The 25316-nt window shown below is 50.4% G+C and overlaps 1 protein-coding gene across 1 annotated transcript in view; it reads right to left on the bottom strand.

Moving 5' to 3' along the window:
* kbtbd8 (kelch repeat and BTB (POZ) domain containing 8) overlaps positions 1-25316 on the bottom strand; it is a gene marked incomplete at its 5' end in the record, with an annotated part of 93314 nt that overhangs the window by 24486 nt on the left and 43512 nt on the right. Inside the window, 2 exons of the mRNA XM_084315805.1 lie at positions 1634-1940; positions 2415-2631. Of these exons, the coding sequence (XP_084171931.1) occupies positions 1634-1940; positions 2415-2631 (524 nt within the window). The remainder of the gene's footprint in view (positions 1-1633; positions 1941-2414; positions 2632-25316) is intronic.

Below are 25316 nucleotides of genomic sequence, written 5' to 3'. Positions count from 1 at the left end.
ATTTTAAATAACTGACACTTTTCCTTTTGATAAGAAATCCAGCCATATTCCTTTCATTGTATTTCAAATACTGCACTTTAATTTCAAGCGGAAAACTAATCTTTCCATTAAGAAATGACAATCATGGAATTTTTGTGTTTATTTTAAAGAAATTATAGTCTAGTGCTGGCTGAGCATATTGTTTGTTTGCACTAAGTTAAAACTTTGACAAATGTACCCTATATTTTTCAGTCAGTTCGTCTTTGTGTGCCAAACATTATTTAAGGCTGTAAACTGTAAACCTTTTTTTTAATAAATGAGAAGCATGTTAACCCTTTAATCGCCGTTGACGCTTTTCAGCGTCATTCCCCGCCATGCTTATTCTGCCGATGACGCTGTACAGCGTCATTGATATCAATATTTCAAAAATCTATTTCTCCCCCAGAGACATTATATGTACTGGTGAGCCCCTGTCAACTCTCTAACGGTTCAAGAGCGCCATCTGGTGGCCGATCGGCAGATCGCCTAGGACATAAACAGGGAAGTGGACGCTGGTGCTCATTTCAATTTGGTCCGATCACTCGCTATAGGTCCCGGGACTCGAGCTCGACACAATGGATATCGATCCGTTGCCAATAACTCGATAAACATGATTTGGACGTATATACTATTATACAACCTGGAAATGGATCGGGTATTTCTATATCCCATAATAGAAAAAATTCTGTTCCACGCTCATCTCCCAACGGCGCGAGGAAGCTACGGTGAGTTTCAGCGTTATTTTGTAATGTCTTCTATACTAACTGCTCCAATGATCATAAAACCCACACTAGATGAATGATATAATGTTGCCCACGGAATTATAAACGACCCCCCGCCCATCCGGTCATCATCAGATCATACGTAGATCATTCTAGAAGTACGTCCATTTGAAATTTTTTATCTTGCGCCGATTGCTATCAAACTGTATACAATCATCAATATAATGCATTTGGGGCTATAAATCACGTTCTGGAGAAAGCTGCAGAAAACGATAAAAACATACTTATACTTTAGACCGTATTTTAGTATGAATATGTGAATGAAAAAGTATAACGTTGCTACACCCTGAACAATAGATATAGGACTTTGAATGGGCCATGGTAATGTCAATTTAGCAATACAATTTAAAAAGTTATAGCCCTGCAAAGAAGGGGAACTTCTCCATGTTAAATACGGCTGGCGAGGGATGGTAAATTATGAATTTAACCCCGGCGATCAAAGGGTTAAAATTTTTGGTGTTAATTTTTTTTTTAAATAAAAAAACAACGTATATCAAACCGAAGACAGTTAGCCCAAAACAGTGATACGAACCGAACCGTCGATTTTTGTGAACCGTTCCACCCCTAGTGTGTATATATATAGGATTTCTCCTAGGTTCAAAAGGATGATAAAATGCTTTTACTACTATAGCTAAAAGTAGGAACAAATGTGCATCACTTTGAGAATCTTTGGGCAGTTGGGACCGATTTCATACTCTTAGAGATGCTTGATAAATACAGAATGACACATTTCTGCCATAAAATATATGATTTCTGCTAAGGACAATCATATTTTCACAACAAAGTGCAGTCAGCTCCCCCCCCCCCCAGACAACGACTAAAGTCCAACCCACCTTCTTGCGGATGTAGTCTTGCGAGCGTTCCCTCAGCTCCTGGTGACCGTAGGCGTCAGCGAACATGTATACGCCGATACAGTTCTGAGGGTCCAGGCGGCTGATCATGAACTGGGCACATTGGTCCTGCAGGGCAGGGATCTGGAAGATGCTGGCTGCAGTGAACAGGGCCTGAACGTTGGACTCGGAGAGCGTGACCCTGGACGTGTAGGCATAGTCCAAGACCAGATGCATCGACTCAGATTCCACCCCAACAATCCGCACCTCGCGCTGGCTGCTCTCTGTAAGGCCGCTGGTGAACATGGACCTAGTGAAGAGTCACGTGATTTAAAAATCACACAACATTCATGGGTTTTCATTAAACGTTCAAATGAAAACATTTTATAAATGTGGATAAATTAATCAAATGTGCCGAAAATTACTAGCAGGTTTGTGAACAGGGTTCATCAAAAAGGGTCGTTGTTTTGACCTAATCTCATTACTACGTTCATTTGGCCTACTGCTTGTTTACTTTGTTGCTGGTTGGAATATAGAAAAGGTAACATTCCCTTTGGAAATACACACTAGGGATGATTAATCAAATGAAACTAATTAAATCACCAATATTGATATGGAAAGCAACTTTACTTTTAAGTGTGCCATCGCACCCGTCTCATACATTTGTTGGCATTAATAAAGTTGTCACAATAACGATGGGTGACATTTTCCATATCCATGGACCAGCGCAGGCCGTCGTGACTAAATAAGCATTGGATCAAATAGGCATCAAGCAGATCCTTACCTAAAATACGGGCTGATTGCCGCAAGGACATTTCGGTGACAGGAGAACGTGTTGCCGTGGTCCACTTCTACCACGATATCCGTGAGCTGTGCTTCGTCGTACAAGGCTTTGAGCTGCTGGAGGATGTTACAGGCGTGTACAGCATCTACCCCATTGTAGTTGGTGCTCGCAGGTGTCCCATTCTGCACTTGTAACAGCTTCCCTAGAATCCCTACCTCTGAAGCAAACGCAGAGGGGAGAGAAAGGATCAGCAGTAAGCCTCATTGAAACACCCAAGGATTACACAAAACATCCAAGACATGGTTTACATTAGCTATAAACTAAATAGTGTGCAATTGATTAACAGCTTTGGCCATTAGGATTGCCATAGACCTGAGCACACGTGTTTTAAACTGTAACGTTACATGGATTTAACCATAGAACAGTCAGCTTTGTACCACCATCTTGTAATAGATGTTTAGAGGATTATGTTCTACTGCTAACCTGGTGTAAATGGTAGATTATCTCTCTTGGTGTAACGTTTGATTGATTGAAAACTTTATTAACAGATTGCAGAATGGGTACAGTACAGTACAGCTCAATACACACAATTGTTAAGGGGATGATGCAGACCAGAGAAAGACTTTCGTCTTGTTTACATCAGGGTGCCCCATTTTCAATTCATGTCGAACTAGTTGACAGAACAAAGACACGGGGTGATCGAGTAAGAAAGTTGGCAACCGTCTCTCTGTAGATGGCTAACAATCACAATGAAGTGCCAAACGTGAAGTTAATCTCAACAGCCAGTTTCTTCTCAAACGCTTTGCCCATCACAACAAAAGGCAGGCTCCAGATAATCGAGAGATAAGTGGAGACTAGTAGAGGGTGACGACGTTAGCTTAGCATTAGCTGGTCAGCAGGCTTAGGTTAGCATCAGGTTAGTTAGCAGACTGACATTAGCAGAGGCTGTCTTCTTGACACACAATGTTAAAAAGTAGCTACGTTAACGTTAGCGAACACAAGTTAATAACATGACGACGAAACGCTTAATAAGTGCAAGACGTAAGAGAGTGAGTTCCCGGCGACATTGGCTCGATATCTCGCCAAATAGACTCTTATTCGTGACTGAGTTTCTTGTCTCTGTCCGTAAACAAGTGTTGACACAATCAGCTGGAGCCGTTTGGGCTAAAGGCAGCTCCGCTAGCAGAGAGAGAAGCCCGGCTAACGCACAGACTTTAGAGCAGCTTTTAGCAAGAACGACACTCATTATTACTCTTTACCGTGGTCAGGTTGTAAGACCCGTTTTTTGTTACAGATAAACATATGAATGATAACTTTACACAATACGTTCTATACGGTTGATTAGTAAACAAAAACAACAGAAGATTTTGCTAACCTACAACGGCAGCCATTCTCCCCAGTCTGTCTGTGTGTCTCAGGGCAGACCGAGGGACGTCATCAATGTAGAGAGACCAGGAAACAAGCCGCAGCCAATCGCTGCTAGAGACATAAGGAACCAGCAGCCAATTGGATTCCTGTTGTCTGACATAGGAGAGAAATACCATATGGGCCAATTAGTTGCCTAAAAATGCTTGATTGATTGATTGAAATTTTTATTAACAGATTGCAGAATGGGTACATACAGATTCAGAGTTTTCAGATTCAGAGTTTTATTTGCCACATGGAATCAATACAATCAGAGTTCTTCATACACAATCATAAATATCATACCATGGACAAAAGGAGCAGGAAGAAGAATAAATCTTATAGTAACCTGCCCCTTTGTGAGGTTTCTGTCCTTGCTTTCTCACTCGTTCTGTTCCTTTAACCACCCTCGCTTTGTTTTCATTCATTTTTTCTGTCAAGTATTTCAATTCCCTCGTTCACACGTTTCTCCCCGTTGACGTCATCTGAGACGTCGCTGATTGGTTCTCTCACTTCCCCACGCTTGTCAATCACATTCCCCAGCTGTCACTGCTTTTCAATCAATCGATCCCTCATTATTTATACCCCGTTTTCCCCACCCTAAGTTGTTGGATCGTCTTGATTTGTCGCTGGATGTTTTTCCCCGTTGCTGCTGTTTCACTGTGCTGTTCTCCAGGAATTCCTAGAAGCCTTCGCTTGGATACCTGCTCCGTGGCGCGCGCTCGCCTCCTCTGTTGTTCCTGTTCCTTTTACGCAGCTCGTCTGGGTGAGTTTTCTAGATTGACTGTCTTGACCTATTTCCGATTTTCGTGTGTAACCTTTACACTGAAGTCTACCACCTTTTTGTCAAACAGTCACTCACCCAGCCATTATCGAGTTTGCTCTTTCCTTTATGGAATAATAATTTTTGGGATCTTCCACCTCCCTCTGTGTGTTTGCTCACGCCGAAGATATTATTTCACATTTGGACAGTGTTTGGATTTTTGCTCACTGTGTGTTTACACGAAGATATTATTTCACACTTGGACAGTGTTTGGATTCTTGCTCACTGTGTGTTTACATGAAGATATTCACTTGGGCTGTTTTTGGAATATTGCACATCACTGTGTTGTTAACACGAAGAATATTACACCCTGTCCTCCTGCTCGTTTCAAGTCTGCTCTGTCACTGACTCGTTCCCTCTCTCCCTCTCTCGGTCTTGCACAACATCTGAGAGATCCGCCGTGAGAATTCTGCAGAGCGGTACAGAGGTCTGCTCCTGCTTCCCAAGACTACCCTTCCGGGAGAAGCTGCAGAGCAGCAGAACTTTGCCCCTTGTTCATTGTACCTGTTCTTGTTGACCTGCTTTCCCTGTTTCACTTATTCTTATTACCAAATAAACAAGCCCTCGTATTTGGCAACTCTGAATCCTACTCTCTTGTGTCGTTAGCGTTTGGGGTCGTTGTCAAACCATAACATTACGATCCAACCACAATGACGACCCCAGCCGACACAGAGGGGGTCAGAACCGCACTTGCAATTCAAGTCGAGTTGACCAGGGATCACGGTCTCCAACTAGAGCGGGCTGCGGCTGCGGTGCAGGACCTCAGGGACCAGGTCCTGCCTATGCAGGGTTCAATGGCCGCTATGGCGGGACAACAGTCCGAGATTCTCGCCCAGCTTAACTCGCTGGGCGACGCCGTTAATACTTTTCATCTCTCACACCCTTCAGGAACATTCCCCGCAGCCCCAGCAGATCTCGCACCTCGGGAACCCCTTCTCTCCGTCCCACGGCTGTTCGACGGTAATCCCGAGGAGTGTGCCACATTCATCATGCAATGTGAGTTGGTTTTCCGTCATCAACCAAGCCGTTTTTCTGCTCATGGGTCCCGAGTGGCTTATATAACCAACCTACTTTCAGGCCATGCTGCCCAGTGGGTCACTTCCTCCTGGGCAATGGAAGCAGATTTTTTGTTCTCCTACCCAGACTTCGTGGCGGAGCTCCGCAGAGTGTTCCACCATCCGGCCCGAGGTCTGGACCCTGGAGCCCGGTTGGGGACCTTCCGACAAGGGAGCAGCAGGGTGACGGACTATGTCATGGAGTTTCGACTGGCGGCGGTGGAGAGTGGATGGAACGAACCTGCTCTTCGCCTAACCTTCATAAGGGGGCTCAGTGACGCAGTCCGGGACCAGCTCGCTACCAGGGAGGTGCCCGACTCCCTCGAGGAGCTGTTTAGCCTTGTCATCCGTATTGACGGACGCCTCCTGGAGAGAAGGCGCGAGAGGGCCCGACTGTCACCTCCTGAAGCACCCCGGACTCCTGGACGCCCCGTCCCCAACACTACTGATGGTAACAGGCTTCCCCGTCCGGTGCGCGAGGAGGAACCCATGCAGCTGGGACGCTCTCGTCTGAGCCAGGCGGAGCGTCAGGCAAGGCTCAGGTCCGGTCTCTGCCTCTACTGCCGAGGTGCGGGACACCGTATCGCCGACTGCCCTACCCGGCCAAAAGATCGGGCTCACCAAGACCCCGGGAGATCCTGGTGAGCCGTTTTTCCCATTCCCAGCGCCGCGCACCACCTGACCATCTGATGAGCGTCACCCTGGCCTGGGGGGACCAACGTGCCACGGTGGAGGCCCTCATCGACTCTGGGGCAGACGAGAACTTCCTCGACTTCGAGTTTGCCACCCAAGCCAACATACCTCTTGAGGCCCTTGTGAGGCCCTTGGAGATCTTTTCGTTGGACCAACACCGCCTGGCCGACATCTCTCAACGGACCGGCCCAGTCTTGCTGACCATTGCTGGGAACCACGTAGAGAGGATCCAGTTCCTCATTACCCAATCCCCCCTTGTCCCGGTGGTCCTGGGTAGGCCCTGGCTCGCGCTGCACGAGCCCCACATCGCCTGGTCCTCCGGTACCATCAGGGGCTGGAGCTCCTCCTGTCACGCCCGCTGTCTACAGGCGGCGTCTTGTCCCCCGCCCCGGAGACCGGCTGGTGAGTTGCCCCCGGATCCCTCGTCCATTCCTCCCGAGTACCACGACCTCATGGAGGTATTCAGTAAGACCAGGGCTCAGTCCCTTCCACCTCACCGCCCCTATGACTGCGCCATCGACCTCCGCCAAGGGGCTCCCCTTCCCGGCAGCCGCCTCTACAGTCTGACTGTCCCGGAGAAGAAGGCGATGGATCTCTACATCTCTGAGTCATTGGAAGCAGGACTCATTCGGCCTTCCTCCTCCCCGGTGGCGGCCGGGTTCTTCTTTGTTGGTAAGAAGGATGGGGACCTGCGACCCTGCATCGACTATCGTCAGCTCAACGAGATCACCATCAAGAACAAATACCCCCTACCTCTCATGAGCTCCACCTTCGAGCCACTGACCCAGGCCTCGTTCTTCACCAAGCTGGATCTCCGAAGTGCCTATCATCTTGTCCGTATCCGTGAGGGCGATGAATGGAAGACCGCCTTCAAGACCCCCAGGGGCCACTATGAGTACCTTGTGATGCCGTTCGGCCTCACCAACGCCCCGGCGGTATTCCAGGCACTCATGAACGATGTCCTCCGTGACATGCTGGAGGTGTTCGTGGTGGTGTACCTGGACGACATTCTTATCTTTTCCAGGACCCTCGAGGAACACATCCTGCATGTCCGCCGGGTGCTGGAGCGCCTCCTCCACAATCGGCTCTTCGTCAAGGCGGAGAAGTGCCGTTTCCACTCCAACTCCGTCGACTACCTGGGCTTCATCGTGGAGAAGGGCTTGACCCGAGCGGATCCTCGCAAGATCCAGGCTGTGGAGGATTGGCCGGAACCCACCACTCGGAAGGAGTTACAGAGTTTCCTCGGGTTCGCAAACTTCTACCGAAGGTTCATCCGGAACTACAGCCAAGTGGCGGAGCCTCTTACCAAGCTGACCTCCCCCGCTCTGCCGTTCGACTGGTCCCCAGCGGCATGCGCTGCGTTCCGCTCCCTCAAGAGAAGGTTCACTTCCGCTCCTATCCTGCTCCACCCTGACCCCAAGAGACAGTTCATCGTGGAGGTGGACGCCTCGGATTCTGGCCTGGGCGCTGTCCTATCCCAGCGTTCTCCTTCCGACCAGAAGGTACATCCTTGCGCCTTCTACTCGCGTCGCTTCCTCCCCGCCGAGAGGAACTACGACACCGGCAATCGGGAGCTACTGGCGGTCGTGGCTGCTCTGGAGGAGTGGCGTCATTGGCTAGAGGGTGCCGAGGAGCCTTTTACCATCTGGACGGACCACAAGAACCTAACGTTCATCCGCGCTTCCAGGCGCCTCAACGGTCGGCAGGCGAGATGGGCCAGTTTCCTCAGTCGGTTCGACTTCTCGCTGACCTTCCGCCCCGGTTCCCGCAACACGAAGGCCGACTCCCTGTCCCGGATGCACTCCAAGGGGGCTCCACCCTCTGAGGACCCATCTCCCATCATCCCGGAGGCCCGAGTGGTTGGAGCCATCACCTTGGGCATCGAGGGTGTGGTGAGGCGTGCCCTACGCTTCCAACGTGCTCCAAGCAACGTCCCTAGGAGCCGTCTCTTCGTCCCTGACTCTGTCCGGTCCCAGGTACTGCTGTGGGGCCATACCAGCCGGTTCGCCTGCCACCCAGGCGTCCATCGCACGTTCTCCTTCCTGGCTCGTCGTTTCTGGTGGCCCACCATGCGGAACGACGTCAAGGAGTTCGTATTGGCCTGCGCGGTCTGTGCCCGCAGCAAGGCCTCTCACCAGGCACCCTCCGGGCTCTTGCAGCCACTTCCCGTTCCAAGCCGTCCGTGGTCACATGTGGCGCTCGACTTCGTCACTGGTCTACCCTCCTCCCAGGGGAACACCTGCCTTCTGACCGTGGTGGATCGATTCAGCAAGGGGGTCCACCTCGTGGCCCTCTCCAAGCTTCCCTCAGCAGCCGAGACGGCGGACCTCCTGACGCACCACGTGTTCCGCCTTCACGGTTTTCCCCAGGACATCGTCTCTGACCGGGGGCCCCAGTTCACCTCCCAGGTATGGCGGGCTTTCTGCAAGGGATTGGGGGCAACGGTCAGTCTCTCCTCTGGCTACCATCCCCAGACAAACGGGCAGACGGAGAGGATGAACCAGAGCGTGGAGTCTGCTCTTCGGTGTGTGGCAGCCGAGAGGCCGGCATCCTGGAGCCGTTTCCTTCCCTGGGTTGAATACTCGATCAACTCAATGGTCAGTTCCGCCACCGGCCTCTCCCCTTTTGAGGCCTCCCTGGGCTACCAGCCCCCTCTTTTTCCCGCACTGGAGACGGAAGTGGCAGTTCCCTCCGTGCAGGTCCACCTCGACCGCTGCCGTCGCGTTTGGGAGATCACCAGGACCGCGCTGCTCCGGACATCTGAGCGCGCCTGTCGTGGTGCCGACCGGCGCCGGGTTCCCGCGCCGACTTACCGCCCTGGGCAGAGGGTGTGGCTCTCCGCGAAGGACCTCCCGCTACGGTCCTCGGCCAAGAAGCTCAACCCTCGCTTCGTCGGTCCTTTCGAGGTCCTGAAGGTACTCAGTCCGGCGGCCCTGCGCCTGAAGCTTCCTGCATCCATGCACATCCACCCCGTGTTCCATGTCTCCCGGGTTAAGCCCGTCTCCCTCAGTCCCCTTATGCCTCCAGCTCCTGATCCACCGCCTCCTGTGCTAGTGGATGGTCACCCCCAGTGGCAGGTCCGCCGGTTGATGGGCGTTCGTCGGCGGGGCCGGGGGTTCCAATACCTGGTGGACTGGGAGGGTTACGGCCCTGAGGAGCGTAGCTGGGTCTCCCGGCAGCTCATCGTGGATCCCGGCTTGATCACCGACTTCCATCGGGCCCATCCTGACGAGCCGGGTCGGCCTGGTCGCCGGGTGGCTCCCGTGGAGGGGGGGGTACTGTGAGGTTTCTGTCCTTGCTTTCTCACTCGTTCTGTTCCTTTAACCACCCTCGCTTTGTTTTCATTCATTTTTTCTGTCAAGTATTTCAATTCCCTCGTTCACACGTTTCTCCCCGTTGACGTCATCTGAGACGTCGCTGATTGGTTCTCTCACTTCCCCACGCTTGTCAATCACATTCCCCAGCTGTCACTGCTTTTCAATCAATCGATCCCTCATTATTTATACCCCGTTTTCCCCACCCTAAGTTGTTGGATCGTCTTGATTTGTCGCTGGATGTTTTTCCCCGTTGCTGCTGTTTCACTGTGCTGTTCTCCAGGAATTCCTAGAAGCCTTCGCTTGGATACCTGCTCCGTGGCGCGCGCTCGCCTCCTCTGTTGTTCCTGTTCCTTTTACGCAGCTCGTCTGGGTGAGTTTTCTAGATTGACTGTCTTGACCTATTTCCGATTTTCGTGTGTAACCTTTACACTGAAGTCTACCACCTTTTTGTCAAACAGTCACTCACCCAGCCATTATCGAGTTTGCTCTTTCCTTTATGGAATAATAATTTTTGGGATCTTCCACCTCCCTCTGTGTGTTTGCTCACGCCGAAGATATTATTTCACATTTGGACAGTGTTTGGATTTTTGCTCACTGTGTGTTTACACGAAGATATTATTTCACACTTGGACAGTGTTTGGATTCTTGCTCACTGTGTGTTTACATGAAGATATTCACTTGGGCTGTTTTTGGAATATTGCACATCACTGTGTTGTTAACACGAAGAATATTACACCCTGTCCTCCTGCTCGTTTCAAGTCTGCTCTGTCACTGACTCGTTCCCTCTCTCCCTCTCTCGGTCTTGCACAACATCTGAGAGATCCGCCGTGAGAATTCTGCAGAGCGGTACAGAGGTCTGCTCCTGCTTCCCAAGACTACCCTTCCGGGAGAAGCTGCAGAGCAGCAGAACTTTGCCCCTTGTTCATTGTACCTGTTCTTGTTGACCTGCTTTCCCTGTTTCACTTATTCTTATTACCAAATAAACAAGCCCTCGTATTTGGCAACTCTGAATCCTACTCTCTTGTGTCGTTAGCGTTTGGGGTCGTTGTCAAACCATAACACCCTTATTCCTAAACTAAACAAGTATTTACTTGATGGTCGGCGTACAACCTAATTTACACAAAATAATCATTTATACCATATACAAGAAACAAACAATCCACAGTTTAAACAAGAAACAATTAAACAATAATAATAATAATAATAATAATAATAATAATAATAATAATAATAATAATAATAATAATAATAATAAAGAATAAAAGAAAGAAAGAAAAAAATATCTCACTATTCAGATCACATTTGACTTTCATACTGACATTTTCTTTTTAATATAATTCTTTTTGTTTTAAATCTTTTTATTTTTTTGACAAACACTGTTACATCCCTTAAGCTCGCTATGGAGAGAATTCCACAACTTTACACCAATAACTGAAAGACACATCTGTTTAAGTGTGGTACGTGCAAACAGTACAGTACAGCTCAATATGCTGTAATATATTCACCCAATATTGATGACCGAATACAAATAGGCTACTCAGATTAAGCTAATAAACAGAGACGCACAGCAGCATAGCACAGCAGGACCTTCTAGTTAGACCAGTGTGTGGCAACTGGCAAGCTTTGCTCATGTGCTCAGTGGCAGTTGCAAGAATCTAGGTTATCTGCAGATGATTGCAACATCTCCTGGGTTGGGCATTAACATCAAGTTCCACTAGTCTATGTAGACATGTTAGTCACCGCTCCACAGAGAGAACTATGCCATCCAGGCTATTAGACAAACTCTGTGTAGACCATGGTTCTCAAAGGACCCCCAGATTGACACAAATTAGACCACCATTTGACAAGATTTTTCCATGTGTCCCCCATCTGATAAGGTTGGTTTTAAGATGTGTTTTAGTACATAATTCCATTCCTGTCTATACCATAGGGGGAGAGATAATGGAGGAGAGAAACCTATGATAAGATTAGTCACACATGCGGTCACTGTGACAACAACTTGTCAATTAAATAATAGTGAAACTATTCTTAATTTTACCGGTGACCCACTAGAACCCCTTCAACAAGGACCACAGGGGGTCCAAGCACTTTGACCCCCATTGCGAGGGCATTTTAACTCACAATTAGCCCAGAAATGCATAATCATAGTTGTAATCAAATGGTAGCAATGATTACAGAAAAACCAAAGCATCATGTTTTGTATACCAGCCTCAAACTCATTAGAGGTACAGAAAATCAGACATGTGTTGTAAGGGTCCACCTGTCCCTGGACCTTTCTCCCCTGTCTGTACTCCTCAAGAGCCCCCTCCTTTTCACATTCTCTCCCATGGTCTCCCTCCACTCATGAACAATATTCCTCTGCCTATTCTAGGACCCTTCCCCCCTGCCTGTACTCTTCAACAAACCCCACATTTACCCCCACCTTTGCACGGACATTTCCCATCTGTACCTCCCCCTGCTGGACATTCATCTGAACCTCCCCTTGTCTCCCTATTGCATACCCTCCTGGTGCACTGGTGTATATTTAATGTGCTACATTGTCTCTTGTTCCCTTGTTAATTGTTATTTATTAGTTCCTTGTATATTGTTTTGTTTACTCTGTCTAGTGTTCAGTCTTCTTGTGCAGTTAGTTCTGTGTGCTTCCCTGTTTATATTCCCCATTGTGTTTGGTCTTGTGTTTTCCTGTAGCCCTGTGTTAGTTCTGCCTTTTCCTCATGTGTGTCTCGTTTTGCTAATTGCCCTGCTGTCTCTGTAGTGTATTGAGCTATGCGGGTACCCGTACTGAGAGTAACCCGGATGTGGGACGAGAGACGGCATTCTGTATATGCATGAAGCTGGAGAAGAGACATTAAATGAGGGAGTCGATGTTAGACTAAATCTGGTCGTCCTGTCAAGTTATTTCATAACACAAGACAAACATCACATGGTGTCAGAAGAAACTCGGGAAACTCTGCAAGAATGGCACACTTTAAGCCACAGCCGAATTTGAGTCTGGAGGGGAATCTCGCGGAGAATTGGCGAACGTGGCTGCAGCGTTATGAGCTTTTCTGTGTCGCTACGGGAGTAGCAGAGAAGTCATAAACAGTGCAGTGCACGACATTCCTACATGTGGCGGGAGACGAAGCCATAAAAGTGAGTAACACGTTTGTGTTCGCGGACGGGCAGAGGAACCAGATTGCCATATTGAAACGGAAGTTCAAAGAATACTGTGAGCCTCGGAAGAATATGCCATACATAAGGCATATGTTTTTCACCCGTGTACAAGGTCCGTCAGAAACTATAGATGCATATGTCACAGACCTGAAAAATAAAGCAAGAGACTGTGAATTTGGCAACCTATACAACTCATTGATACGTGACAGAATTGTCTGTGGGATACGTGACGATCAAGTAAGAGCCAGATTGCTCAGAGAGGCGGATCTCACGTTAGAAAAAGCTCTTGATGTGTGCCGTGCCAGTGAAATAACATTCACCCAGATGAAAGCATTACATGAGGAAGTTGAAGTGCACAAAGTTAGCACAGCAAGGCCATACAGAAAAGGAGGAAACTCTCTCAATGTTCACAACAAGTTGAAAGAAAAGCAAGCTAAACAAAAAAGCTACTATGATCGCCACGCTAAACACCTACCTGTGCTGCGTGCTGGAGAGAATGTGAGGATGCAGTCTGGAGACACTTGGAGGCCAGCTGTAGTTCTGAGGGAGCACGAACAACAACGTTCCTATGTGGTGCGTACACCTGAAGGAAGGATGTTCAGAAGGAACAGGAGACATCTCAGGGAGACTGCTGAGAGAGAGTTTCCATCTGCTGCTAAGGAGCCAGATGTGAATGGGGATATGAACTGTGACAACCCAAGGTTTGTTGATCAGGACAGTTCACACGCACAGACCCCAGCGCACACTCCACAGGGAAGCAGTGACACTACTGACTCTGTCGCACAACCTTTTCGCACTAGATCAGGGAGACTGGTCAAAACTGAGAGTAGGGAAACAAAAAGTGGACTCTGCTCATTTATGTTGCACTGTAACTGATTCATTTAATGTTCACTGGATGACTTTGTGGTTACAAAAACTACAGTGTGTGTTGTTTTAAATGCAGGAGGCACCTTTGGTTGTTTATGTGCCGTATAGGCCCACAGTGCTTAGTTTTATTATTTTCTTTCCAAGAACTATTTCTCACTATGTTCTGTGATTATTCAGTTGTTGACAACTTGTTAAAAAAAAATAAAAATCTGAAGAATGTGGAACTTAAGAAGGGAGATGTAGTGTATTGAGCTATGCGGGTACCCGTACTGAGAGTAACCCGGATGTGGGACGAGAGACGGCATTCTTATGCATGAAGCTGGAGAAGAGACATTAAATGAGGGAGTCGATGTTAGACTAAATCTGGTCGTCCTGTCAAGTTATTTCATAACACAAGACAAACATCACAGTCTCTCTAGTGTTAATTGTTCCCCCTATATCTGGTGTGTGTTTCCCTACTCTTGTTGTCGGTTCATTATTGGAGTTCCTTGTTTTGAGATCCCTGTCTTGATGTTCCTGAGTATCCTGTCCTTGCTGTTACCCTCGTCCTTGCGCTGTCATTCGTTCCTTGTCTCCCTATTTTTCAGTAAGTCTAGTTTTTCAGTTTGTATTGTCATCTTTGTTTTTGTTTTTACAGTCTTGTTTTCTTAGTGTTTGTTTTGTAGATTAGTTGTGCCTTCCCCTACCAGCTCTGCTGTGGTTCCTCTGTTGTTTTTGTACCTGCTCTCATTTATGAGATTCCTTGTTTTGGTTGCTACCCTTTTTGAAGTAAGGACAATTTTTGTAATATCTTTTTTGCTGCCCTTGTTTGCAATTGGATTATTTTTGGTCACACTTCACCCCTGGCTCGAAGTGTTCAAATTAAAGGAGCAGTGCTCACTTTTGACAATCCATATCTACCTCTCCCTCGTATCTGTTTGCGCCTGGGCCCTCTGCTAACACATCCATAACATGTGTTCCATTATGTGGATCCAGATAATAAGTGGGCAGTGTTAGGGAAGCATAGCTTGAATATACCAATTATCTCACAATGGAAGAAATGTAACTATGGCAAAGCTACCCTCAGGATAAATATAGTTTGGTTAACTAAAGCTACTTCACACTACTTTGTAAAAAATTATAGTATCCACATATGAAATTGAATACAAATTCATGACAAAATATACAGTATAATACAAAAGTAAGTCACATGACTGCATAATATATAATAATTAGTAGTACATTTAGTACATTTATTGGTTGGCCATTGTACAACTTATCATGCAGCAAACACACACGTGCGAGATGGGCGACACACACAGTAACACACACACACACATGCATTGGGTCGCCAACGAAATTCCTTCTCTGTGCTTGACCCATCCCGTTGACCTTCCCCCCAAGGGCAGCCGGGACCAGACATGGGCTGCGGCGTGGGGCCGTACCGGGGACCAATCCAAGTGCTGCTGTCCATCTTCGTCAGGGACGCAACAGCGTTAGCGATCTGTTCTGCATGTTTTTCCATTGGGTTTATCTCTTTTTCTGGAGGGGAAACCCTTGCGAGCACGCAGGAGAACGAAAGGTTATCCTATAACCTAGTTATATGAATACTGGCGTCTCGCTCTTTGCCATTATGAGATAACTCTTATCTCCTAGCACCTACTGTGCTCATGAACAAACAATTTGCACTCACATGCACGTGACCAGGCCACGCCCCCGTGTCCTGCTATAAGACGCCGGACATGGTCACACTCTACCTTCCTCGGAAAAAAGTTTCCAACACTGAAAACCCAACCAAGGGACCTCAGGGCGCTAAGAGCGAGACGCTCTGCCAGTATTCATATAACTAGGTTATAGGATAACCTTTCGTTATATTATCATACTGGTCATCGCGTCTCGCTCTTTGCCATTATGAGATATGGGACAGAGCAGACGCACACACCCCTGCTAGCCAACCAACTGGCGGGACACAGGGGAGGTCCCAGACCTCAGAACCGCCTGGGAGACAGAACCCCCAGTCATGTCCATGAAGTAAAACCTAACGAAGGGACCCGGGGAGGACCAGGAGGCCGCAGCACAGATGTCCTCCACCGAGGCCCCCCCTAACAAGGCGGCAGAGGCCGCCACTCCACGACACCCCCAGGGGGGACCTGTCCAACCAATGTGTAGCAAAAGGCAATGCCCTCGCACAACCAATGTTACAGGCGCTGCTTGGACAGTGCCTTACCTGCGCGAGGGCCACCGTAACAAACAAACAGTTGATCGGCAGCCCTGAGATCCTGCGTCCAACTGAGGTAAACCCCCAATGCACGGACAGGACACGACAGATGAAGGCTTGCCTCTAACCCACTAGCGTGAGGAGGCGGATGAAACGCCTGAATCACAATATCCCTGGAGTGAAAAGAGCTCCAGATATTATTTGGCACGAAGACTGGATTAGGCCTCAGAGTCGCACCGCTATTTGCCCGAATAGACAGGCACTCAGGCCGCACCGAGAGAGCACACAGCTCACCCACGCGCTTAGCGGAGGTGATGGCCAGCAGGAATGCAGTCTTGAAAGACAGCTGCTCCAACGGCGCCTGCTCAAGAGGCTCAAACGGGGCCTCCGACAACCGGCCCAGGACCAGTTGGAGGTCCCAACTCGGAGACAGAGAGCGTTCCACCGGCTTGAGACGCCGAGCGCCAAGCAGGAAACGTTTCACAAGAGGGTGGCTGAACAACGTACCGCCCTCAAAACCCACATGACAAGAGGATATAGCTGCGGCGTATACCCTCACCGTCGAGGCCGACAGTCTACCCAAGATAGACTGAAGGAAGGAAAGAACAGCGTCCAGGGGGCAGGACACCGGATCCCAGCCCCCCACCTTACACCACTCTTGAAAAGCACGCCACTTACCCGTGTAAACCGCGATAGTGGAGGGAGCGTGCGCGTTTTGGATGGTGTCGACCACAGAAGGGTCAAGACCCATCCCCTCCAGACTCACCCCCTCAGCAGCCAAACCTTCAGTGGCTGTCCCAGAACAGGGAACAGACACAGAGATCCGTGTGCCTGAGAGAGGCAACCAAGGAACAGGCCACGGCGGGGCTACCAAGAGCTGGATCAGGACCGGGAACCATATAGCCATGCCCAGGTCCGGCGCGATCAGGATCAAGGTCCTGTGCTCCTGACGTATCCCCTCCAACAGCTGAGCTATCAGGTGTATGGGGGGGAACGCGTACATAATCCCGGGCAGCCATGGATATATCGAGAAGGCATCCACCCCCAGGGGAGGATTGTCCCCCCGACTGACCGAGAACCATAAGGGGCACTGGTGAGACTGTCTGCTTGCAAACAGATCCACCGTGGCTTCCCCGAACCGGTCCCAGACCTGAGTATGTCTGGATGTAGTCCCCACTCGTCGGGATGAGGACCGCCCCGCAACATGACATCCGCGCCCACATTCTCCTTGCCAGGGATGTGGAGCATCCTCAGGCTGCGCAGATTGAGAGACGCCCATAGCCAGAGCTCGACCGCCGCCCGGTGCAGACAGACGGAGCGTACTCCACCCTGTCTGTTGATATACAACGCTGTCGTCGTGTTGTCCGTCCTGACCAACACATGCTCGCCCACCACCAGGTGGCCGAACCGCTTGAGGACCAGAAGGACCGCCTTCAATTCCAACACATTGATATGCAGTGCAGACCGGGTAGCATGGCACGTCCAGCTGCCCCCTACTGCATTGGTCCGGCACGTGTGACAGCCTGCAGCCCATGGAGATCCCGCTGGTGAGGGTACCAGTCCTCCCCCAGTGGTTGAGATCCCCCAGTATTGACATGGGAACCTTCAGTCGTTTCCACTGGCCTCTCACCAGGTCTATTTTCATACTGGAAAACCACCTCTGTATCCTCCTCATGAAGAGGAGGCCAAGAGGGACCACAGAGTGAGCAGATGCCATCATACCGAGCAGGCGCATCACGGACAGCGCCGTAACCGTCCTGCCAGGACAGAGCCCCCTGAGCGCGCCGAGAATATCCACTCGCCGTCGCTCTGAGAGGGTTGACCTCATGGGCCTTGAGCTTAGAACCAAGCCCAAGTACTCCACCTGTTGACTGGGAAGAGGAGTACTCTTCTTCCAGTTCACAGCAAAACCCAGACTGGTGAGGAATTCCACCACCAGCCTGGTATGAGACCTGGTGACCTCCTCTGACCGGCTGAGCAGCAGAATGTCGTCGAGATAGAAAATAACTGTATCCCCTGACGACGTAGAGGCTCCAGCGCGGTCTCTACGCACTTGGTGAATGTGCGAGGGGCCAGTGAATGTGCGAGGGGCCAGAGAATAGCCGAACGGCAGCCTCTGGTATTTGTACGCTACACCCTGAAAAAGGAAACGAAGGAATTTCCTGTGAGGAGGGAAGATCGGGATGTGAAAGTACGCATCCTTCAGGTCTATGGAGGTGAACCAGTCCCCCACTCTGACAGGTGTTTGACGGTCAACATCCTGAACCGCCTTGTCACAATCAGCCGATTGAACGCAGACAGATCCAGAATAGGTCTGACACCTCCCGATTTCTTGGGCACCAGAAAATACCGGGAGTAAACGCCACACATCGCGTCCTCTTTTGGGACCACGACGATGGCTTGCTTCGCTAACAGAGATTGGATCTCATCAGCCAGAGCTGTCACTGCTGCTGACCCTGACAACAGGGTCTGTACCAAACCTGAAAACGGAGGGTGGGGTTGCGCAAACTGCAACACAAGCCCCCACCTCAGCGTTCTCTCCATCCACCTCAACATACGGCACTGCTGTAGCCATATGTGATGATAATCCCAAAGCGCACCCGCCGCCATTTGACGCTGGTCCGCCAGGAACCGTAGATAGGCGGCCCGGTCTCACCCGCTGTGCGTTGCCAACCCTGGACCTGCCAACCGCACAAGCAGGGCGTCTCGTGGAGCCGGGATATCGCACCCTGACACTACCAATGAGGCAATCGCACCCAAGGGGGGACCGCGACAGAAAGGGCCGGTTTGATACGGGGGAAGCTGACATCACACTGGGTGACAAAAGCTCCCCCACAGAACAGCTCCCCGGCATGGATTGCTGAGGAACTGTTCTACAGCTGGACATGCAAGGCGCGAGGTCCCCACACTGCCCGATAGGGTGGGTTCCTACACACCGTAGCCCTGCAGTGATATTACTACCACCCAAATCAAGCGCGCCTGCCTGACCACCGCCGGTCTTCCGGCCGTGGGAGGCACTAATGTGATACCCGGCCTGGCGAGGGCGGGGCTGGGGGAACTCGCGCTGCGACCCCCTGGGCCTCGAGTTCCCCCGCTGACAACCTTCGTCGTTGACAGACACAACACCAGGCTCACCAAACACAGACGCAGCACGTGTGGCGTGGGAGCCGCTTGACAGCACAGCATTTTCACGGACAGACCCAGGCCTAGCCAGCAACTGGGTGTCAGCCCCTGTCCCCATGAGAAGTAAAACGTGGGGCCGCTTGCGCCTCATTGAAGGCATGCGGCCCGCAGCCAAAGGGAACAAATCGGAGCCCGTATCCCGCTCGTGTTGGGGGGGGGAGTGACCGGAGAGTGAGCTAGACACAGCTAGACGGCGACGGTTTTTTAGGGCGTGCTCATCTAATGTAGCCGATCCCTCGGCCGGCCAAGGCTGTCGGCCTTGCGATCACCTGTTTTCTTTGTGTCCAGGGTACCTCAGGCGGGGAAAACATGGCCACTGGTTGAGGGCCTCGCCACAGTCGTTGGCGAGGCCGCGCCCTCACCTCTGGCTGCGTGGTGCGAGGCGGTGTGGGGCCTAGGTCAAATACCATCCGCGCTCCTGCGGAAAGACCAAAGTGTCCCTATGCGGAGAGGGGAGCCCTGAGGAGAAGAAGTCTTTTCTCCTCCTCAAAGGAAGACTGCTCCAACCAAAGATGCCTGTGAATAAGAGTTGACAGCATCCTGGTCCTCCCTGCGGTTATAGCTTGCGACTGAGTTAAAAGCTCTATAACCCCAAAAACACGCGCAATGTTTTTGACGTCGGCTGGCCATAAGGCCCCACTACCTGACACCATTGTGGACAGAAAAGCAGTCAACTGAGCAATGACACTGGTCGCCGCTAAATTCCGTCCTGCGGCGGTATAAACTTCATCAGCCCATACAGCCACCTGCCGGGCCGACTCGCCCTCCGGCGTCGGCTTCTAGGTGGGACACCGTTCACCGGGAAGTGTTCCCGGTTCAAAGGACCGATGCTACCTGGCCCTCAAGCCACGACACACCTGCCTTGCGCCCTGTTATCAGCCCATCCACCCGTAAAAGGGGTAAATAAGCCTCAGCAAAACCCCCCACATTAGACACCGATTGACCTTCAGCAATGAACCGGTTAAGAGGAGGGAAAAGTGGTGACAGCCCATGGCGGGGGAACAAAGGAACAGTGACCCAGCATCGTAGCATTAGCATTAGCTGCACGCTCCAGGATAGCCGGGAAAACATCCAATTCAGAGTCATGACGACCATGTTTACCCAAATATCCTGCCCCTCGCGCCAATACACAACTCGGCTGTCTCACGGGACAACGAGCAGTATCACAAATGCTAGCATTAATGCCTGGCAGCGCAGACCCTACCTGTGCGCGATGTAGCTTGAGTGCTAGCCGTCGCGCGACATCCCTCGATCCGCTGTCACAAGATGAGGGAACCCCAGGACAGGTCCGATGCGCCGTTAGGATGTGCCGAGAAGATTCCAGGGGCTGGTGAACCTCCGGCGAAAACCCAACATTGTGTAATTTCTCCCTGCGTTTCATAACAACTAGTTCACGGAGTGCACTGCAAGGTCCATGTTGGAAACAAAAAAAAGAGGAAGGTAGAGTGTGACCATGTCCGGCGTCTTATAGCAGGACGCGGGGGCGTGGCCTGGTCACGTGCATGTGTGTGCAAATTGTTTGTTCATGAGCACAGTAGGTGCTAGGAGATAAGAGTTATCTCATAATGGCAAAGAGCGAGACGCGATGACCAGTATGATAATATAACATGCAAACTCCACACAGAAAGGCCCGGGAGATACCCCACCTGGGTACCTGGCAACATAAATGCTGACCTTGTTTATCTTGAACTTTCACCTTTTTAGAGCATTTACCAGCTTTATCATAATACTGGCCTAATTATTGGGTCTGACAGCTTGGTTGCTGCAGAGCAGAATCTCTTACTTATGAGCAGACTCTCATTCATTCATTATTATAACACATGGACAGTCTCCCATTCATTCATTCATTATATGACACATGAGTCTCTCATGGTTCTTGTTCCTTTATTTTACAATATACAAAAATGGTTTGTAGTTCCAGTTGTTAACTACACAACAGGAAAAAAGTCATTAACAACTATAATCACTATGCACATTACAATGTAGTTGAACTGTACTCTGTTGGATCAAATAACAAACTCAGCAAGGCCAACAGCTTCTCTGTTACAGTGGGTGACAATATTGTCACAGGGAAAGATGAAATTACCTACCTGGGTTCAATCCTAGAGGCAAATCGTAAGGTTATGTATATAACCAAGTTCTATGAATACTGGTGACGCTCAGCGTCATCTGCACGCACTTCACTTCGTGCACGAGCACTGAATAAAAAATTCCACAATGTACCTTTACATCCCAACATTCGTCTGGCCACACCCCTATCCGCTTACCTTCATAAGCAGGTGTGTGGTCACCTACTCGCCTCCTTCCCAAACTTTCACCACAAGGCGAGATCAAGGGCCGCAGTGGCGTCCTGACGCTGAGCGTCACCAGTATTCATAGAACTTGGTTATATACATAACCTTACGTTCTATTTCATACTGGCTGCCGCTCAGCGTCATCTGCACTACAGGAGCTGAGCGGGAGCCTGAAGCTCGACAAATGTACCCCACTGAGGCCCCCCACAACCATCAGACCGGGGAGGACCGAGCCCCCCGACCCTCCCTAATGGAGGATACCCTCCCTATTGGAGGACGGGAGGGAGACGGATCCGACCGTGCGAAGAGGAACTCAAGCAACTCAACGCACAGGGTGAGCAGATCGTGGCTTGACCCCACGACTACGCACACGCACAACCCGCATGCCACCAGGGAACGAACGGAAGGAACAACCCTCGTTACTGCCCCCAAAATCACGGAGTCAAGAGCAAACTCAACCCCGTGGCAAGGCCGTAGCAGCGGAGCGCGAAGGAAGACCCAGACCCACTGAAGGGACTGGATCCCCTGGAAAAAGGGGGCCTGGAGAGGTCAATGACGCCAGGCATCAAGACCCCACCAGGCGGTCACTTAGTGACACCGCCCCCCACATCGCCAGCGTATTCGGACAGGGCCCCTCCAAGAGCGGGCCCTTTCCCCCCAATAGTACACCGCCTGGCACACTGACCCTGCAACACAGGCAGTCAGCATGGCCGTAAAGCACCCAAAAAAGGTTAACCAACGGAAGCAGGCAGCGCACCGGGGAAACCAGGCAGCAGGCTGTAGACCTGAGCCTGGAGCACTGCGGACGAGACAGGCGCCAAAGGGGTCAACTGAAAACAGCCCCCCCGGCGGAAGGGGCGTATGCTGGCGTTGTTGAGCACCATGACAAAGCCTCCATCAAAAAAAACCCACCCATAGGGGTCGAGGCAGAGAAGGCTGACACGATTGGCAGACGTCATGAACGTGCAGGGGCACACTCAACCGGGTAACCCGGGAGTTGACTCTGCTCCAACACACTAATAATAATAATAATAATAATAATAAATCAAATTTATATAGCGCCTTTCATAGAACCCAAGGTCGCTTTACAATCAGGACAAAAAATAGGGCAAGGAAAGTAGGGGGGGAGGGGGAAGAGGGGATGAGGGAAAGTAGGGGATAATGGACCTAATTTAATCTAAAACTAACTGATGGGGAAAGCCTTGGTGAAGAGGTGTGTTTTTAGAGCGGATTTGAAGGTGTCCAGGGTTGGGGCGTTGCGGATTTCGGGGGGGGAGAGAGTTCCAGATGGTAGGGGACGCCACGCTGAAGGCTCTGTCCCCAAAAGTCCGTAACCTGGTGCGAGGGATGGAGAGGAGACCTAGATCAGAGGATCGTAGGTTCCGGGATGGAGTGTACTGGTGGAGGAGATCAGACAGGTACCGGGGGGCGAGGGCATGGAGGGATTTGTAGGTGAGGAGCAGGAGTTTGAAGGTGATGCGGAACCTGACTGGAAGCCAGTGGAGATGGATGAGGGTGGGGGTGATGTGCTGCCAGGGCTTGGTGTGAGTGAGAACCCTGGCAGCTGAGTTCTGGACATACTGGAGCCTGTCCAGGGCTTTGCTGGGTACCCCGAACAGGACTCCATTACAATAGTCCAACCGGGAGGTGACAAATGAGTGGATCAGGGTCTCCGCCACAAAGTCTGAGAGTGAGGGTCGGAGACGGGAGATGTTCCTGAGGTGGTAGAAGGCAGACTTGGTGACAGATTTGATGTGGGAGGGAATCAACCACCCTCTCGGTACACAGACGGTGGTTGTTCCTATAACCCCTCAAGAAAAAGGGTTATCCCAGGCCTACGGTTTCAACTAAACATTACTTCGGACCGGGCCCGGCGGCTCGGGAAGCACACAGGGTTACCAGAGGAGGTCCAGAAGACCACCCCAACAGCCCCCTCTTCGCCATGCGTGAGAGAGGAGCGAAAGAAAGGAGAACCAGCCCCTTACAATAGTGCCAGGTACAACATGTACCCAACAAAGGGTCTCCATAACGCCTAACCCTGTGACACCCGGGCCGACCCGGCATTTTTCCCCCTGAAAAAAGCGCAAGTCCCTCAGGGTACCAGAACAGGGTACCCTTCAAGGCGCCTGGGAAAACGACAAGAAGGTTGTCGTGCTTCATATTCTCCACTCTTTTTATTAAAAAAGAAAGAAACACCGACTGACATGAATCCCACGTGACGCAGCCGAGGGTAAAAATTGTTTACATTTTTACATCCCGCCACCCTCACCACATAGGAGAGACGGAACTCCCCAGAGAGACTTCCCACGTGAGCCATAGATTGAAAAGTCACGGTAACATTGAGTCATGTGACCAACCGACTCAAGTTACAGGTATATCGAGCGTAGTAGAACAGTAAGTTCCTACGCTCTGCCCCGACAACTTGACAACAACAGACCCTACATACGGGTCTAAACTCACGGAAGCCGTCGTCCAATAGAAACGTGCCTAGTGACTTTGCTATGATGGGGGGAAACCCAAGACTCAACCGCCCGTGATAGGTGCGGAGTCTGGGAAACCCTCCCCCCCCCCCCCCCTCCTTGCCAAGCCGCCTAACAGCTTGGCCCTTACCGAATGAAAAGAGATTCCAATAACCCCCTGACCAATCAGAAGAGGGAAGGAGGGGTTTATCCGGTACCCCCTCACAAGCCCAACCCTTGCATACGACAACAACAATAGCCATATGATACCTTCAGTAGCAATGCTAATGAATAGCGCAAGCTAATTCACTGCACGCTAACCACAGACACATCTGTGAACAGGGTTTATAGCAAGACCAAGTTGTGTGTGTGTGAACCCAACACCCGTATCTATGTTGTAAGACACAGAAAATCTGATAGAGAGAGAGAGCGGCTGAGCGGCTGTGTTCTGAGTCCCCTCCTCTACTCCCTGTACACACACGACTGTGTGGCTCAGCGGAGTAGCAATACAATCATCAAATTTGCTGACGACACAGTGGTGGTGGGCCTGATCTCTGCCAACGACGAGAGGGCCTACCTGGAAGAGGTCAAGGTCCTGGCGGGATGGTGCCAGGATAACAGCCTCTCCCTGAACGTCAGCAAAACAAAGGAGATGATTGTGGACTTCAGGAGGTCGGGGGTCAAGGACTACAGCCCCCTCAGCATCGACGGGGCACCGGTTGAGAGAGTCAACAGCTTTAAGTACCTCGGAGCCTACAAATCCGAGGACTTGACATGGACCACACACATTGACAGTGTTGTGAAGAAGGCACGACAACGCCTCTACTTCCTCAGGCGCCTAAGGAAGTTCCAAGTCAGTCAGAAGATCCTTAAGAACTTCTACTCATGTACAATAGAGAGCATCTTGACTGGCAACATCACCTCACTGCACTGCACAAGACCGAAGCAGACTACAAAGAGTGACACGTTCAGCCGAACGCACAATTGGAGGGGGGCTCCCCACCCTCCAGAACATTTACAACAAGCGTTGCAAGGGCAAGGCTAAGAGAATCATTAAAGACTCCAGTCACCCGAACAACTGCCTCTTTGAACTGCTGCGGTCAGGCAAGCGATACCGGAGTCTCAAGGCGAGCACAGAAAGACTCAGAAGAAGCTTCTATCCCCAGGCCATCAGACTGCTAAACGAACAATGAACACTACACAACAACAACCACCAAACGCACATAGCACACACATCCACACGCACACACTCACTTTAAACAGACACACTGTAGCACCCACTCCACACACTTTATAGCACACACCCACTTTAAACAAACACACTGTAGCACCCACTCCCCACACTTTATATTTATTGATGAAGGATTGCACTACAACTCGTACACCTTACTGTAAATTGTACTTAAATTGTACCTCATCCCATTTCTGCTTTGCACTATATAGTACTGTACATTAGT

Source organism: Notolepis coatsorum (genome assembly GCF_963971535.1).
Source record: "Notolepis coatsorum genome assembly, chromosome: 6".
In the NCBI taxonomy this organism is placed as follows: Eukaryota; Metazoa; Chordata; class Actinopteri; order Aulopiformes; family Paralepididae; genus Notolepis; species Notolepis coatsorum.
The sequence above is the reverse complement of the archived record's forward strand: the minus strand, read 5'-3'. Positions and strand labels throughout refer to the sequence as shown.